The sequence below is a fragment of the Epinephelus moara genome, chromosome 14 (assembly GCF_006386435.1).
Source record: "Epinephelus moara isolate mb chromosome 14, YSFRI_EMoa_1.0, whole genome shotgun sequence".
In the NCBI taxonomy this organism is placed as follows: domain Eukaryota; kingdom Metazoa; phylum Chordata; class Actinopteri; order Perciformes; family Serranidae; genus Epinephelus; species Epinephelus moara.
In genome coordinates, this window is record NC_065519.1 from 14236347 (window position 1) to 14252324 (window position 15978).

The following is a 15978-nucleotide window of genomic DNA, read 5'->3' on the forward strand; positions in this document are numbered from 1 at the left end:
GATCACTGTTGCATGAATTTAACAAGCCTGTACTGCTGATGAACAGTCTGCTTTACTTCAGGATCAGCACCTGTAATTGGGCCAAGTGGGACAGAGGGTCTGTCATCGGTTCTGGTCACCAACCCAAGCAACTTCTTTTTCTCCGGGATGGTGTATGGTGCTTTAGACAACACAAAAACTGTGCTGACTGCAGGAGAAAAAAATCCAGATGTTGTCAGACCACAGCAGCAACACCTCAGACCTACAGACCACCTTACATCTGCCCTGTGTGTGTGTGTGTGTGTGTGTGTGTGTGTGTGTGTGTGTGTGTGTGTGTGTGTGTGTGTTGGAGGAGGCTGTGCCTGCACCGCCCTGTCGGTGTGTGCGGTGGGCAGCGTCGAGCTCATCCTGCCCCCGGACTGGTCCACGCACTATACTCACAGCCTCTCACACACACACACATACACACACACACACACACACACACACACTCATCCACACACACATACACATGTCACAGTGAAACGAGGCAGGCCTGGAAAACCGGGGCGCTTCAATTAGCGCTCCACCGACGGATCCCTGGCGTGGACATTTTTAATTTTTCATCACAGCCTGCTTGGATTTTTCTCATGTGGGTTTTTGCGCATAGAGCTCGGACTGCTGCTGAGGTGTGTTTGGGCGATTGAAGCATTTCGGAGATGAAGACAAACGCTCTGTGAATGGGAAACACCAGCACGGAGACACCGCTACCTTTCCCCCATCTTGACGAGCACGCTCACCCTTCCGTTGGTGAGATTTGCGCACACGGGACCGAAGCCGGTGTCTGCGCTCTGCGGGGCCGGGCGCGCGTCGTCTGGGAGGGGTAGGGAGGATGGAGGCGTTTTTCACGGAGGTAAGCTATGGAGAATGTGTGTCAGCGTTATCGACATGAACATTAATGTCAGATTGAGCATGTCGCGGTGTGATACAGGCTACATTTGCACCGATGCACGGCCTGTGCTGCAAGATGCTTTTTGATTTTTAACGGGTTTGGTTACGGCAGGTGTTGCTTTTGCATCCGTCGACCGTTCCCAACAAAACCCTGGCCTGTGCTTTTACTGCATGTCCGTGTCGATTGAGAATAAACACAGTTTATTTTATGATCACTGCAGAGCATCAGGGCCTGGCTGCCGGCTTGGTAAATTAATTCAGAGCAGAGCCGCAGATAAATTGGCCAAACGAGAGCTGACACGGGCTTTTGCATCCATACGGCTTGCTCCCGGATTAAAGCCAATCTGTTAACGGAGGGTAGACCGTGTTGACCTACAGCAACAGCCCTCCCACACCGTGCTGCTGTGAAGAGACCCTGTCTGTGCTTTTTAATAGGGATGGAGCTGGGATCCATGGGTGGGTATGGGTCGGTACACGGCTGCGGGAGTTGGGGAGGGGGTGAAGGAGGAAGAGGGGGATGAGGGATGTTTGTGTGCATGTGTGTGTATGTGGATGAGCAGCCTAGGTGAGACAAATAATTAACAACTGGTATCTAATTGAATATTAGTTAAATCAGTTTATTAATTCAGCCTTCATTCCTCCACTGCCTGCTGGAGACAACTCTTCCCTTTTCACCTCCAGCATCCTTATCTGATTCTCATAAAACCAAACCTGATGGGTTTTCCATTCAGATCCACAGCGTTCCAGCAATTCACCTCCTCTATATCTCCATCCCTTCTTCCCTCCATGTAGGGTCTTCATTGTACACTGTCACCCCCCTCAGGAGATGTAAGCTCTTACCTCTCCCCCCTCCCTTCATTTCATTTTGGTCCATACACACCATTCAGTGGCCCGTGTAACCACACCATCTCACAAAACGCCGTCTTGTCCGCTGACTTTGATGCCAATATCCGTCCTCTCCAAGCTACTTATCCTCCCCCCTCTTAAGTTAATCTGATATGGGTTTAAATGCCTCTCACATTGGCAGTGATGTCATGCCATTTATTAGTGTGTGTGAGTGGTTGTGCGGGTATTAAGTTTGTGCGAGTACCAGGGCCATGGTGAGCAGTGGTGTCCGAGGCCCATCGTTTTCTGGCTGTTGCTGGGAAAACTAGAGGTGTGATCAACTGTAGCCCAGTCACCTGAAAAAAATGTTGCCACTGTAGATTTCTGGAAACCACAGATATGTAACATTTGCCCAGTTCACGTGATATGTTAATGTTTCATAAGTGATGTAATATATGGCCTGTCTTTGTCACTGGGAGGAGGAGGGGATGGTGGGTGACGTGTCACCTTGGCGAGACGGCTGCCAAGTTGAAGACCACTGCAGACCCTTGTTTGAGACCAACAAACAACAAAACCGGTTGTGATTTAGTGAGTCATTGTTGTGTTTCCAGCTTTTTAGGCACCAGACATGAGTGTTTTGTAGCGACCCACCACTGTTTGTCCAGTGATTTATCAACCACTTCACAGTGGTGTTTTGTAGCGACCCATCACTGTTTTTTCAGCAGTTTTTTAGGCACTAAACGTGGATGTTTTGTAGCAACTCATCACTGTTTGTCCAGTGACATTTTAGCCACTAAACATGGGTGTTTTGTAGTGACCTGTTACTGTTTTTCCAACAGCGTTTTAGGCACTAAACGTGGGTGTTTTGTAGCCACCCGTCACTGTTTTTCCAGTGACCTTTTAGCCACTAAACATGGGTGTTTTAAGTGATCTGTCACTGTTTTTCCAGAGGCTTTTTAGGCACTAAATGTAGATGTTTTGTAGTGACCTGTCATTGCTTACCTGCAGATTTTTAGGCACTAAAGTTTGCAGTTTTGTAGCAACTTGTCACTGTTTATTCAGCAGCTGTTTAGGCACTAAATGTGGATGTTTTGTAGCAAACTGTCACTGTTTGCCCGGTGACTTTTTAGGTCCTAAACTTGGGTGTTTTGTAATGACCAATCACTGTTTTTCCTGTGGCTTTTTAGGCATTAAACATGGATGTTTTGTAGTGACCCGTCACTGTTTGTCCAGTGACTTTTTAGCCACTCAGCATGGGTGTTTTTAGTGATTTGTCACTGTTTTTTTAGCGGCTTTTTAGGCACTAAACATGGGTGTTTTTTAGTGACCTGTCACTGTTTTTCTAGCGGATTTTTAGGCACTAAATGTGGATGTTTTGTAGCAACCTATCATTGTTTGCCCAGTAACTTTTTAGGTCCTAAACATGTGTTTTGTGGCAACATGTCACTGTTTGTCCAGTGGTTTTTTAACCTCTAAATGTGGGTGTTTTGAAGCAACTCATCACTGTTTTACCAGTCACTTTTTAGGCATTAAACTTGGGTGTTTTGTAGCAACCCATCTCTGTTTTTGGGGATAGTGCCAAGAAAAGTGGTTGTTTTTTACTGAAACATTGCCTCTTTTCTAGCGGGGACTATGCCTCCAAAACTGGGTTTTTTAAGCCAAAACACCATCTATTCCTAACCATTATCAATTGGTTTTTGTGCCTTAACTTAACCACACCATTGTTGAAATATAAAGTTTCAATGTATCTGCTACAAATTCCCCTGCATACAATATCCATGGTTTGCAGAAACATGCAATGCCAACATGTTTCCTGGGGATTGGGTTGTCCATTGAATCCTGGCAATAATTTAGATGATCATACCACAACAGCTAAGTGTAACAACCATCACTCCTGCTCCATTTCCCATCAGTCTGTTTGTAATATATTGATCACAGTATCGATTCCCAGACCAGCACATCACAAACCCTGCAGCCCCACCACGCAGCACAGACTCTGAGAGCATATGTGAGACCTGAAAATGGAGTGACTTATTGAGTTATGATGTTCAGGCCTGCAGTCCTGCATAAGCTGCATATCTGATACCCAGAAACATGACTTCATGCAGTGGGGCGCTGAGTAATCAATCCTCTTGAGAGGTGTCTGCCCAACATCCACTTTAGTTTCATTCCTCTTCTATCTTCATCACTCCATCCCTCAATCTTATATCCCGTATGCGTCCCCCCACTTGTCTCTCTATCCCTTAAACCAGGAAGAGTGAACAGCTGACCTCCCTCTCTCAAGCCAGGCAGAAAACATGATAGCTGGCTGACCGGCCGAGCATGAAATGTCAGGTGGCAGTAGACTACTGTATAATCCCCTCATATTCAAACTGGATTGGTTAGTAGTGGGGTAGTTGCAGTGACATTATGGGATCTAAATACAAACAAGAATAAGTCTTTTTCTGGTTAGCTTAGCTGAAAAACATGCATGAGAAAAGCTAGAGGATACTACAGTAGAGAGTACAGTGAGAGCTCTAAAGGGTCATTAGAATACTGCAGATTGTTTCGATGTGATCTTGGCATAAATGTCCTGAACATGGCCAAGAAGTGATCTTCATGTACTACAATACAAAGTTTGGGTAATCCCTTCTTTGTTGTTAATCAAACTAATCACTACTGAAGCAAATCACAACTACACTCAGCCCCAATTGATTACTTTAGTACCAACCATTAAACTGTGCCTGCTCAGTAAGCCACTATAGTTAACTGACAGTAACTGGGTGTCAATATTCAGTAACAGCTAGGGCTGGGTATCGTTTAGTCAAATCACAGCACCAGTGCCAGTACAAATACCCTTAAAGTGACACTGATACCAATAGAGTACTTCATTTGATACCTTTTTGTCCACTTCATTCGATACCCATCATGTGAATGGAAACATTCAGTTGCGTAAAATGCCACCAAGCCACAGGCTTGTAGTACTGCCATACTTTGGAATGTTTTGGTGGAATCTCAGCACAAATTCTTCAAATTCACAGCACTCGACTTCACCACACCACAGACTATGTCCTGTAGCTGCTTTGGAAATAGGCCAATCACACACGTGTTAAATTAAAGAGCACTAGTTTGGCTACTACTTCGTACCGGGTCATTGGTCGATACCTTAAAGGTATTGAGTACTGGTACCCAGGCCGTTAGTAACAACTAACCCTCTATGTAAGAACTAATTATAGTATAGATTTCCAATCAAACCTTTTTTTTTTTTTTAATTTAGCTAACTTTTCCTATTGATAAGCTAATCAGAATCAAATTCAGGGCATTGCCCAAAGTCAGTACTGCATTTTTATTATGTCAAAGTACCTTAGAATAGAATCAAAAAAGACAATAGAAGAAAAGTCCTTTAAGTGCTCAGAGAAAATGCAAATTTAAACATCTACAATATGACAACTGGGCAAACTCCATCTGCTGAGAAGATCATAAAGAAACTGTGACCATTCATAATGACTTTGCATTAGCATTGTTTTATCGACATTATTTTTCATTTATACAGAGTGCCAGGAATGAGTCCTGAACCCAGAAATGAGTTAGCATTTTAGCACTCCTGGTTAGGGTTGAGCCAAATAGACATAATGTGCTTTTTACGAGTACGATTATCATACGAGTAAAATGTGTCATTATCTGTGATAAAGGAAAATCCTCATTTGCATAGTGGTGTTTATTCTGTTACTCTTGTGATAAAAATGATCTGAAGCTCAATTCTGAGGCTGTTCTGTAAATACTTTTCTCATAGGTAATAAATATTGCAACTTCTGATTAATCCATTTCAATTTCAGGCTTAAAATAACAACTTCTGATTAGGCCCAAACTACTTTCAAATTAAGACCCACCCACTTGTGTCATAAACTCCGCCCACAGGTGCAGATGATTTATTTGGTTGAACAGATACAGACACAGCTACAGATAATGGTGTACTTGCTCATCCCTACTCCCGCTTCCCATGTATTTAAGTCAGTGAAGTTTTTAGATGCCTCTGGTTAACACAAGCTGAAGAGACTTTCATGTTTGTTCTACGACATAAAATACGTAACTAAATATCCCACTTGTGAACTATGAAGCTTCTGTGTGTCCTAAAAAAGGCGGTTGCTTACAAGTTGCTAAATTAGACCACAGAACGTCATCACACCAAGCTGTGTTGGACACAGCTTTACAGCCACGTAATGGTGGTGACGTTAAGTCATATGACTGTAGTGTAGTTCATTTATAGCCTAACGTTAGCTTTTTATGTGTGGCCATTGCATTTAGGCTTCTATATTTATGAAAGTGGTGTTCATTATCTTGTTGAACAAAACATGTAAGTATCATTTTGTTTGCCAAAGACTTTATTTTTGGCAATAATCCAAAATCCCATACACTTTTGATGAGGGAACCAGTGCGATAAATAAAACGTTATCCCTGGGTCATTCTATTTCGTTCCCATCACCATGTACTGCATTGTAAAGAGGTCATGCCCATTTCACGTACTTCTGTGTCATAGTTGTGTAACACAGTGTAACGGAGGACGTACATTTCTGTATGTGTGAGCAAGATGGATGACATTTTGTGTTTTCATGGTGTGTGTGTGTGTGTTAGGTCTGGACCGTATTACAGGTGCACATCCGCCATGGGCCGATAACCAGGAGATAGACAGGTGTGAAGGTGGAAAGAACAACTTTGACACATTGTCTCAAGCCTGCTGTCACTGTTGCTGTATCATATCTGCCTCGCTTGCTGTCCTGTCTTCGCCCAGTACACAGTCCTCTCCTTCTTTTTCTGCCTTTGCTCTGTCGTTTCCCTCACTCTGAATGGGCTGTAAATAATTATTTACTACTCAATTGCAATTTGTAGAGTGGCCACTACATACCCTGCTGAATATAATTATAGAGCAATAAAATCTTTTGCACAGTGAGGTTGATTTTTCATGCAAAGAGCAGTAAAATATTAATCAGCTGGATGCATTCTGTGCGGCAGCTTGCGTATAGGCTGTGAAACATACATGAAAACCACGCAGAGAGCAGCTTCCATGTTGAAGCTCTAAAGTTAGGGTGTTGTCTAATTGCTGGAACAAATCAGCCCTTTCTTTTGTGCAATGCATTGTGACGTCAAAAGCTCTTAGGGGTAAATTTAGCAGTCCATAGATTGTGGTCCAAATTATGCAGGATTTCATATGAAGTGCATGCTGCAGGAAGCTGGTTCAGTGGAGGGAAGGGAACAGTCACTGGAGATGTGTGACCTATATTCAGCAGCTCCAAACACATTTGTTCTGCTCAGGAGCTGCATCAGCTTTGCTTCTCTCTCTCTCTGTCTTCTCTTCCCTTCCCTCTGATGCTGTCTCTCTCCCCGCGGCCACTCACTTGGTGCTTCTCCATCTCAGTCGACCAAACACTTTCGGCTCTTCTCTGCCAGTCTCCCTCCTCTTCCTGGCATTTCTCCAGCTCTGTCTTTCCCCTGTCTCTCCTTCCCCCTTCTTCCTTCCTGTCTCACTCTCCTGCTTGTTCTGCCTGTGTAGGTGTGAGACTACAGATCTGCTTCAGTAAAATGCATCAAAGCTTTTTTTAATGTGTGTGAATAAAACAACTCCTCCCAGAATCCTTTTCTTCTCTTGAAAGGGCTGTGGTGGAACTGGGTGATATAACTATGAAAATTTACAGAGGATTAGTTTGATAACAATAAATGTAACGATGAGTATTTCTTTTGTGGTACATTGCAGGATATTTAATTTCTTTTATACATGGGCGGATTAGGAGACAATGGGCCCTTGGGCACAGACAGGAAGAAGGCCCCACCACCATACACCTCAATACACAGGAGCAAAACACACAGATTTTATAGTTGTTGCGCATTTCTCAGCGCTACTTTTGTCTCTTTGTGGTCATTTTGTCTTTTTGAGGTGGTTTTGAGTGTCTTTGTTGTCATATTGTGTCTCTTTGCAGCTATTTTGCATCTCTTTGCAGTTGTATGTTTCTTGGTGGTCATTTTCAGTCTCTTCCTGGTCAGAAGCTATGTGTCTCTTCGAGTGACATTTTGCTGGTAAAAGCCAGAGGGGTCCCTGGGCCTGTGCCCTGTAGACTAGTTATGTAATCCATCCATGCTTATCTAGGCTCACTCGTGAGTTAAAGGATCATTTCTTAAGGTGTGTTTAGACAAAACGCAAATTTTCTTGTGTTACTTGCAAGAATTCGGCCACTGACGAGTATGCTGGGAAAGCCAGCTGTGCCAACGGTTGTGCTAACTAACTTGGGAAGGCAGCTAATGCTAACGTTAGTGCTAACTTGGTTCATCGTCAGTGTTGGGGAGTAACCAGTTACATATTATTAAATTACAAAATAAATGTAATTGATCAGTTACAGTTATCAATCAAAATGTTGGGTATTACACAGGGGTTACATCTGAATATATTCTTCTCTGTAAAAAAGCACATATGTAGAATATAATATTAGATCTGTTGCTTTGCGTTTTTTCGCCACGCAGGAATAGCAGTTATAACATGAAATTCTGTGTCCCAGGACCAGACTCCATTAAAAGTTTTTTTGAGCTGTTTTGTGGCTAGGGTTAGGCTTTAGGGGCTGGGTCACGGATTCTGACAGGGTGGGGTTAGAGTGACTATCCTATCTTTACATTTTGTCGGACATTTTCAGCTTATATTTGTTCAAAAAGTAGCCCAATGAAAAAGTAATCACATATAATGAGTTACATTACTTTGATGAAGCAATTAAAATAGTTACATTATTTATGACATTTTTAACAGGGTAACCAGTAATCTGTTATCTATTACAAAAGTAACCTTCCCAATACTGTTAATAGTAAAGTACAACCGATATCTGGAATCAAGTAACAAATACATATTTTCAAAACTTTCCACGTGGTCCCATGGCTTTGCTCACTTTTTGCCGAGCCCTGTCCTTTTTTGTTCTGTCCTTTGCTTCGGGTTCCCACAGATGACGACAATAAGTTTGGCCAACATTTCTGATTCTCAGTGACATCAGGAGAATCTCAGCTTGATACACTATTAAACTGTTGTGACACAGCGTCCTGCAAAAGTTTCATTTAAGCTGAAACATTTCGACATCTAGTTGCGTCTTTACATTGACTTTGTAAAAATCTTCTTCATGTTTGAACTGAACACACCTTTAGAATTTCCAGACTTATGTAGGCTTCTGCACTGAGGCCTGTTTGAATGGTTAAACGAATGGTTACACAGGGCTGCAGCTAATGACTTTTCTTATTATTGATTAATATTCTGATTACTTTATCATTGATTCAGTTAATTGTTTGGTCTGTATAATGTTAGAAAACTGAAAAAAAAGAACAAAACGCCAAGCACAATTTCCTTAAGTCCAAGAGGACATTTTAAAATGTCTTTTAATGTTTAACCAGTAGTCCAAAATCCAAATATATTTACTTTAAATGATACATAACACAAGAGCAGAAAATCCTAACATTTTACAAATGAACCAAGCAATGAATTTTGGGGGATTTTTGTCAGAAAAAAATGACAAAAATGATTATTAAAATAGTTGCTCTGTAAAGTATTATGAAATAGCCAACAGATTAATTTTTTGGGTGATTCAGTAATCTATTACCAGTTTATATTGTCAAATTAGGTATTCTCAGATCAATTATATGGGACTCAGATAAGTGAAATCTGCAGTATAAGTAAACTTGGATTGGTAAGAGACTGATTATGTCTCAAGTCTCCATCACCATACTGGGATATTAATGTTTTTCCCCAGATTGCTTCATTTTACACACTCAAACATACTTATTTTTTCACTTTGTATACAGTAAAGTAAATTGTAATTGTAAATTGCAAAATATAATACATAAATACAAACAAATAAATAGAATAAAAATAGTAAATAGAGGAAAATAATGATACAGTACACTGTATCCCACAGTCCTCTCCACCTGAACACCATTTCCCATCATCCACCAATGCGTGGAGGAGAGAGGCTGTTTCCATGGCGCCCTGTTTCCACACTGTTGCCGTGGAGTCTTGTTGCCAGGGTGTTGTTGGGGGTGGGGGTGTGTGACTGTAGTTTAATCCAAGATCAGAGAGAATGTGATAATTAGCAGACTGCTCAAAACTGGCCTCTCAAAGAGGATTTGCACCATACAAACACACACTCGTACACACACACACACACACACACACACATTAACAGCTGCTTCAATCTGGAGCCTTTATCCCTGTTTGTAATTTAGCAGTATACTCTGATCTGGTTTACTTTGGATAAATCATTCATGTGTTTGTTTTGGAATTGAGGACAGGTCAAAAGGTTATCCATCTAAAGCTTCAGATATTCCAGAGTAACAGTGAAGCAGCCAAACGGGGAACACGGTGCACTTACGTACTTAAAACCTGCGGTACTTGTGTATCTACAGTAGCTCTGTGTGTGAAGGAGCTTTGTATCGTTAATACACAACGTGCTCCAGGCACAACATTTTGCTCCAAATCCACAACACCAGCCTGAAAATGAAGGAAATCTGAAACAACTGCATTAGAGTCAATGGAGCACAGCTGGGTTGTTGTCGGACCCTGGTCTCTGAACTGGCCCAGTGCTACACTATGATTGGTCAGCCTGCGCCAATCATATTTAGCCATCCTATAAAACCTTTAATTAAAGATAATTATGTGCTTGAGAACACACATCTTCATTTAATACATTGACGTATAGAAGTATTGTTCAGAAAGCCATACCTACAGTGTTGAAATTCAACTACAATCTCCTTCACTGACAGATGTGACTCATATAGGACAGGTGACACCCACCCGCACCCGTAAACACACCCAAACACATGTTGTTGCTCTCCTTCCAGCCGCCATAATCTGCTGAAAGCCTTGCTGTCCTGATTGTATTATCACCTTTAATGGAATATTACTGACACAGTTTAGGGCCCTGACACAGGCCGGGCTGCACCAGAGGAGATGGATCAGGGAGCTTTATCACAGTAATGTTGTAGAAAAAAAAATGGCAAAAGCAGCAAGTCTCTTGAACACACACACACACAAATGCACCTGCTTCATGTACGATAGCCTTCATGAAAGCCATCTCACAGGGCTTTCACACCAAAAGTGAACAGAAAGGCCATTATTGCCACAAATAATCTGGGCTCCATAACAAGCGTCCAGTAGGATTCTGCTGCTGCAACCCTTTCTACAGACAAAAATGTTCGCAATGTGCATTTCTTTAAACCATAGGTACGTTATATTTGTATGTTACAGCAGATACATTGAAACGTTACATTAGGCTAGATTTGGTTAGATTTATGCACAAAAACAGTTATGGTCAGGAAAAGATCATGTTTAAGCTTTAAAAACCTGGTTTTGGTGGCACAGTCATGGCTGGAAAAGCTGTTGAAGTCTCTGTAAAAACAACAGCTTTTCTTGGGGCTGTCTCTGGTGGAAAAACCGCAACGGAAAAAAAACACCCACGTTTGGTGCCTAAAACACACAAGTGAAAACACAGGTTTTGCTTTTTGTTGGTCTCAAACACAGCTCTGCAGTGGTCTGCAGGTTGGCAGGCGTCTCGCCAAGGTGTCACGCCATCCATCATCCCGTCCCCCTACCGACAACAACGTCAGCTCATATATGTCATCACGTTAGAAATCTTGATTTGATATGTTATGAATGTATGATTGTAACATATTGATGGTTTGCTGAAATGTACAATACCAACATTACCCTCTGGTGACTGGGCTGTTAATTCTGTGCATCTCTGAATTTCACAGAATGCTTTAATTTTGAATTTAATTATGAATATAATGGTTCAGTCCTGCTGGCACCTTTGTTCAAAAGACAGGAACATTAGAGACAATAGGGGGTTGCAAGATTATAGAATATTAATATTGTGATCATTTACATCTTGGTAATAGCCTGCAGCATCTTAGAGGGCTGCTTTGCTCGATCAGGAGCTCCTCTTTACTTTGCACTTTACCTCACACTAAGTGTTCACTCTTATGTGTTTGGTTAGAAACCACAATGCTGCCTTTACATGTAACTTGTGAGGTTGCTCTGTATGTTCGCCATGAGAAGTCAAGTACACAACATGTGTGGATTGCTGGTTTATGTTTTAAGAACACTTGCTACATGACTAAGTATGTTCACATGACATCAGAGAAAATCGGTTTATCGTGTAAGTCCGACTAAAACCAGACTTTTAAAATACATGGTAACACGTTAGTCTGACTAAAATTGTACTAAATCGAATCTCTTAAAGTCGGACTAACACACCCAGATAATGCGATCAGGAGTGGAATTACTCCTGCATGTATACAGTCAATTGGTCCCAAACTGGCCTAGTCGCTCGGCGCACGCTCCACGAAAATATCCCCACACCATTACACCACCACCACCAGCCTGAACTGTTGATACGAGGCAGGATGGATCCATGAAGCCAAATTCTGACCCTACCATCTGAATGTTGCAGTAGAAATCCAGACTCATCAGACCAGGCAACATTTTTCCAACCATCTATTGTCCAGTTTTGGTGAGCCTGTGTGAACTGTAGCCTCGGTTTCCTGTTGTTAGCTGACAGGAGTGGCACCTGGTGTGGTCTTCTGCTGCTGTAGCCCATCTGCTTCAAGGTTGGATGTGTTGTTGGTTCAGAGATGGTCTTCTGCAGACCTTGGTTGTAACCAGTGGTTATTTGAGTTACTGTTGCCTTTCTATCATCTTGAACCAGTCTGGCCATTCTCCTCTGACCTCTGGCATCAACAAGGCATTTTCACCCAGAGAACTGCTGCTCACTTTTTGGACCATCCTCTGTAAACCCTGGAGATGGTTGTGCGTGAAAATCCCAGTAGATCAGCAGTTTCTGACAGATCAGCCCATCTGGCACCAACAACCATGCAACATTCAAAGTCATGTAAACCACCTTTCTTCCCCATTCTGATCTCGGTTTTGAACTTCAGCAGGTTTGAACAGGTGTACCTAATAAAGTAGCCGTTGAGTATATTTTATACCATTTCCGCCAATAGATGCCCCTTTCTTCACACTGGATCTTTAAGCTATCACATCTGTGTGTCGCTCAATTGGACTTATGTTGTGATCACTCCACTTGAAGGCACCATATAACATCAATTACAGAAACAAGCCTTCCATCCAGGATTGATAAGAAACAGATTGGCCAGAGGATCCCCCCCTCCTCGCCCGATTACCTCACATAAGCACTCACAACCACACCCACATCCACTCTCCTTAAAGACATCCGTCATTGCAGCGAGAGCACAGCTTGGTGGAGCTTGATGGTTGATGGCTTAAAATGTTAAAAACAAGTCATTCTTCTTCGCCAGCTTCGGTGTCAAAAAGTGCCAAAACACAGAAGAAAGGAGACAGAGAGGCAGCTGAAACTGCACTGAAGATATTGTTATGTTGAATTATTGATGGCTGGTTGTGTTGTGTGAGTCTCGGATGTGTCTCCGGTGCTGTTTTAACACTGTGGTAGAGGTAACTGTAGTTGATTAGCTCGCTAAAGCAGCCAGACAGAGAGGCAGTCATCTAAAAATGCGACTTTGACCTTTAGTCTCCAGAGATCCCACTGTGTCCTCCCACTGCCACGCTGGTCTTCAGTTTCCTTCCATTAGCTACTGACTGGTCAGCTGTTTCTGTCATCATTTATTCATCTGTCTGTCATTCTGTGTCTTCGTAAGCCTCCTTTACTTTTAACCTTTGGTCCCGTTTTCTTGTGTCTGTGTTTTCCACTATCATCACCATTGTCCCTCTTCTCCCATTCTTCTCTGTCGTCGCTGTCTCCTCTCTTCTCCTTTAAGTCGATGACAGCGAGGTTGTCAGATTTGCTTCTGTTCCTGTGAGTCACTCCTTTTCTCTCTCTCAGTCTCTGTCATTCATTTTTATCCTTGTCTTCTATGATTTTCTTTACTTCTGTCTTTTTTACCTTTATTTCTTACTGCTTTTTAGCCAGCTAGCCATGTCACACTAGTGGTGTAATGTCAGTCGTTCCACCACTTTGGTCCAGACTGAAATATCTCAACAAACTATAAGGTGAAGAACGACGTAGCAGTGTGCTCCAGGACCGTCTTTATCATATGATACTCAAGAAACAACACAAGTGCTCTTGAAGAAAAGGGTCAACACATGGGAAGAAATAATTAACTTCAGGCACTCGTGCGTGGAGCAGGAGCAGATGCATTTGAATTATGCTTTAATAATGCTTTATCTAGAGCTGGCAAGATATATTTCGGCCGCGCTTTGGAAAGCAGAGCTAAATGGTAAACAAACATGGCAGCAGACCGGTATGTTCTCTGACATTTATCCTAACGATATGAGGCGGAATTTGTGGAAAAAAAGCTTGTTTAGTGGACTAACTTTGCACTTGAAGTATGCCCATTCACTTACGTTTTAACAGGTCTGACACTACTATGCGCCCTGGCTGTATCTAGGCTAACGGCTAACATGCTAACTATTATTTTTATGTCACTAGTCACTTGAAACAAATTTAGGACGATAGGAGACAGGTTGAAATAAACCAAAATTTCCCTTTAAGTTAAAAAGGCTTTATTCCAAAACATGGCTGCTCCCATTACACAGAGTGCAAAAGGGTGGACAGGAGTCAAGCAGAACATTTTTATAAGCTTGGTAGGGGGTGTCACCAAATCTTGATTATTAAGCGAACACAGGTGGGGGACAGCAATGGATTACAATGAGAGGCCATTTTGAAAGTGACGCCTCCACAAGTGTTCAGAAAAAGAAAAAGAAATTACTGTAACAAAATGAAAAATACTAAACAAACATAAAAATCAAACATCGCCTGAATTTAGCATAACTTCTTTCCGATACAATGGCATAAGGGCCGGGGTCATTTGTACCCTCTGACCCCCCTGATGACAGGCTCTAAGAGCTTCTCTGCTCTTGGTTGAGGACAAAAGGCGGAGTGGTTTACCGGGGAGCAGACGAAGCAGGAGAGTCAGCTGCAGGTGTAGTTGGCAATGAGGAAGCAGTCCAGGGATAAACACTGGAAAGTCTTGCATGATATGGTGAAGAACAATCTGCAAATGAGGGTCTGTGAAGCTGGGTCTTTATAGTGGCTTGAAGTAATGATCCACAGGTGAGAGCGGGCATGGCTGACCAACAGGAGCGGGAAATGTGTGGACAGGTGATAGGCTGGCAGGTAGACGTGGTGGAGAGGCGGGGTGAGTTGAGAACTACCGAGTGAGCTGAGAAGACGGCATGTATGGCAGGTCATAGGTGCACACTGTGATAAAAATTTAATGTTCAGGTTTGAATACACAAGGAACACTACTGGCAAGCTACGTAATGATATAAAAAACTTTATAAATGGAAAAAAGAATTGGACAGGTCATTTAAATTACTGTGCCCTTCTCTTCTTTTACTTTACCTTAATTTCTCTTTTCCCAAACTGAAACACCTACATGAACATTTGAGGTACTTGTGTGTGTTTTTATGCAATGAGGTGTTTTGATGTATCAGGAGAGACCTCAGAGATTTGAGTACACTGCAGTACAAGAGGTCAACCATGACGCCAGCATGTCTTCATCAGAGTTGTATTTATTGATGCTCAGTTGAGTGGCTGTTGAATGTGCAGTTTGGAGTTTAGGATTTGTGTATGCCTGCAGACAGTAATCGTACGTTTGGGTCGGTGGTCAGTGTCTATTGGGGCGTGAGCGTCTCTCAGAGGGAGGGGGTGGGGGTCCTTCATCAGAGGCTGTCTCCAGGGTGATGCCTCAATCAAATGGCACGGGTGTCCATGTGATTGCCCAAGCAGAAACAAGGCCTTTATCAGACACACACACACACACACACACATGCCTGCATACAGCTGTTCAGGACGCCTAGGCTGAATGCTCTGGGGAATGTTCAGTAATGAAAGATTATTAGATGGTCAGGATTTTCTTAATAGTTCTCCCATTTTTCTTCTTGGTATAATCATTTTATGATAATATAATCAACCCTGCTGAGCTTTAGTTTGCACAGAGGCTTTGATACATGGAGGAAACTGTGTGAGGAACAGCAGAGGATTTACATGTTTGAACCCATAAATTACGAATCATATAATCTTAAAGTTATAGATTTCTTGCCTTACGGGGAATTCTACTAATGCTATGAAAATAAAATTATTGAGTTAGGAATTACCTTAAAAAGACAATCCTTCACACTGAATATGCTCTTGCCTTTATTGCCTTCAGCTTCAAGCTGTCTGTCTTTGTTGGGACTGTCCAGGATGACCTAACAACCAAAATTTGAGA

At 42.3% G+C, this 15978-nt stretch overlaps 1 protein-coding gene across 1 annotated transcript in view; it reads left to right on the top strand.

Moving 5' to 3' along the window:
* The first annotated feature begins 433 nt into the window (after positions 1-433).
* The window catches only part of myo10l1 (myosin X, like 1), a 73317-nt gene continuing 57772 nt past the window's right edge, over positions 434-15978 (top strand). Inside the window, exon 1 of the mRNA XM_050062467.1 lies at positions 434-871. Coding sequence (XP_049918424.1) covers positions 851-871 — 21 coding nt within the window. The 5' untranslated portion in view covers positions 434-850. The remainder of the gene's footprint in view (positions 872-15978) is intronic.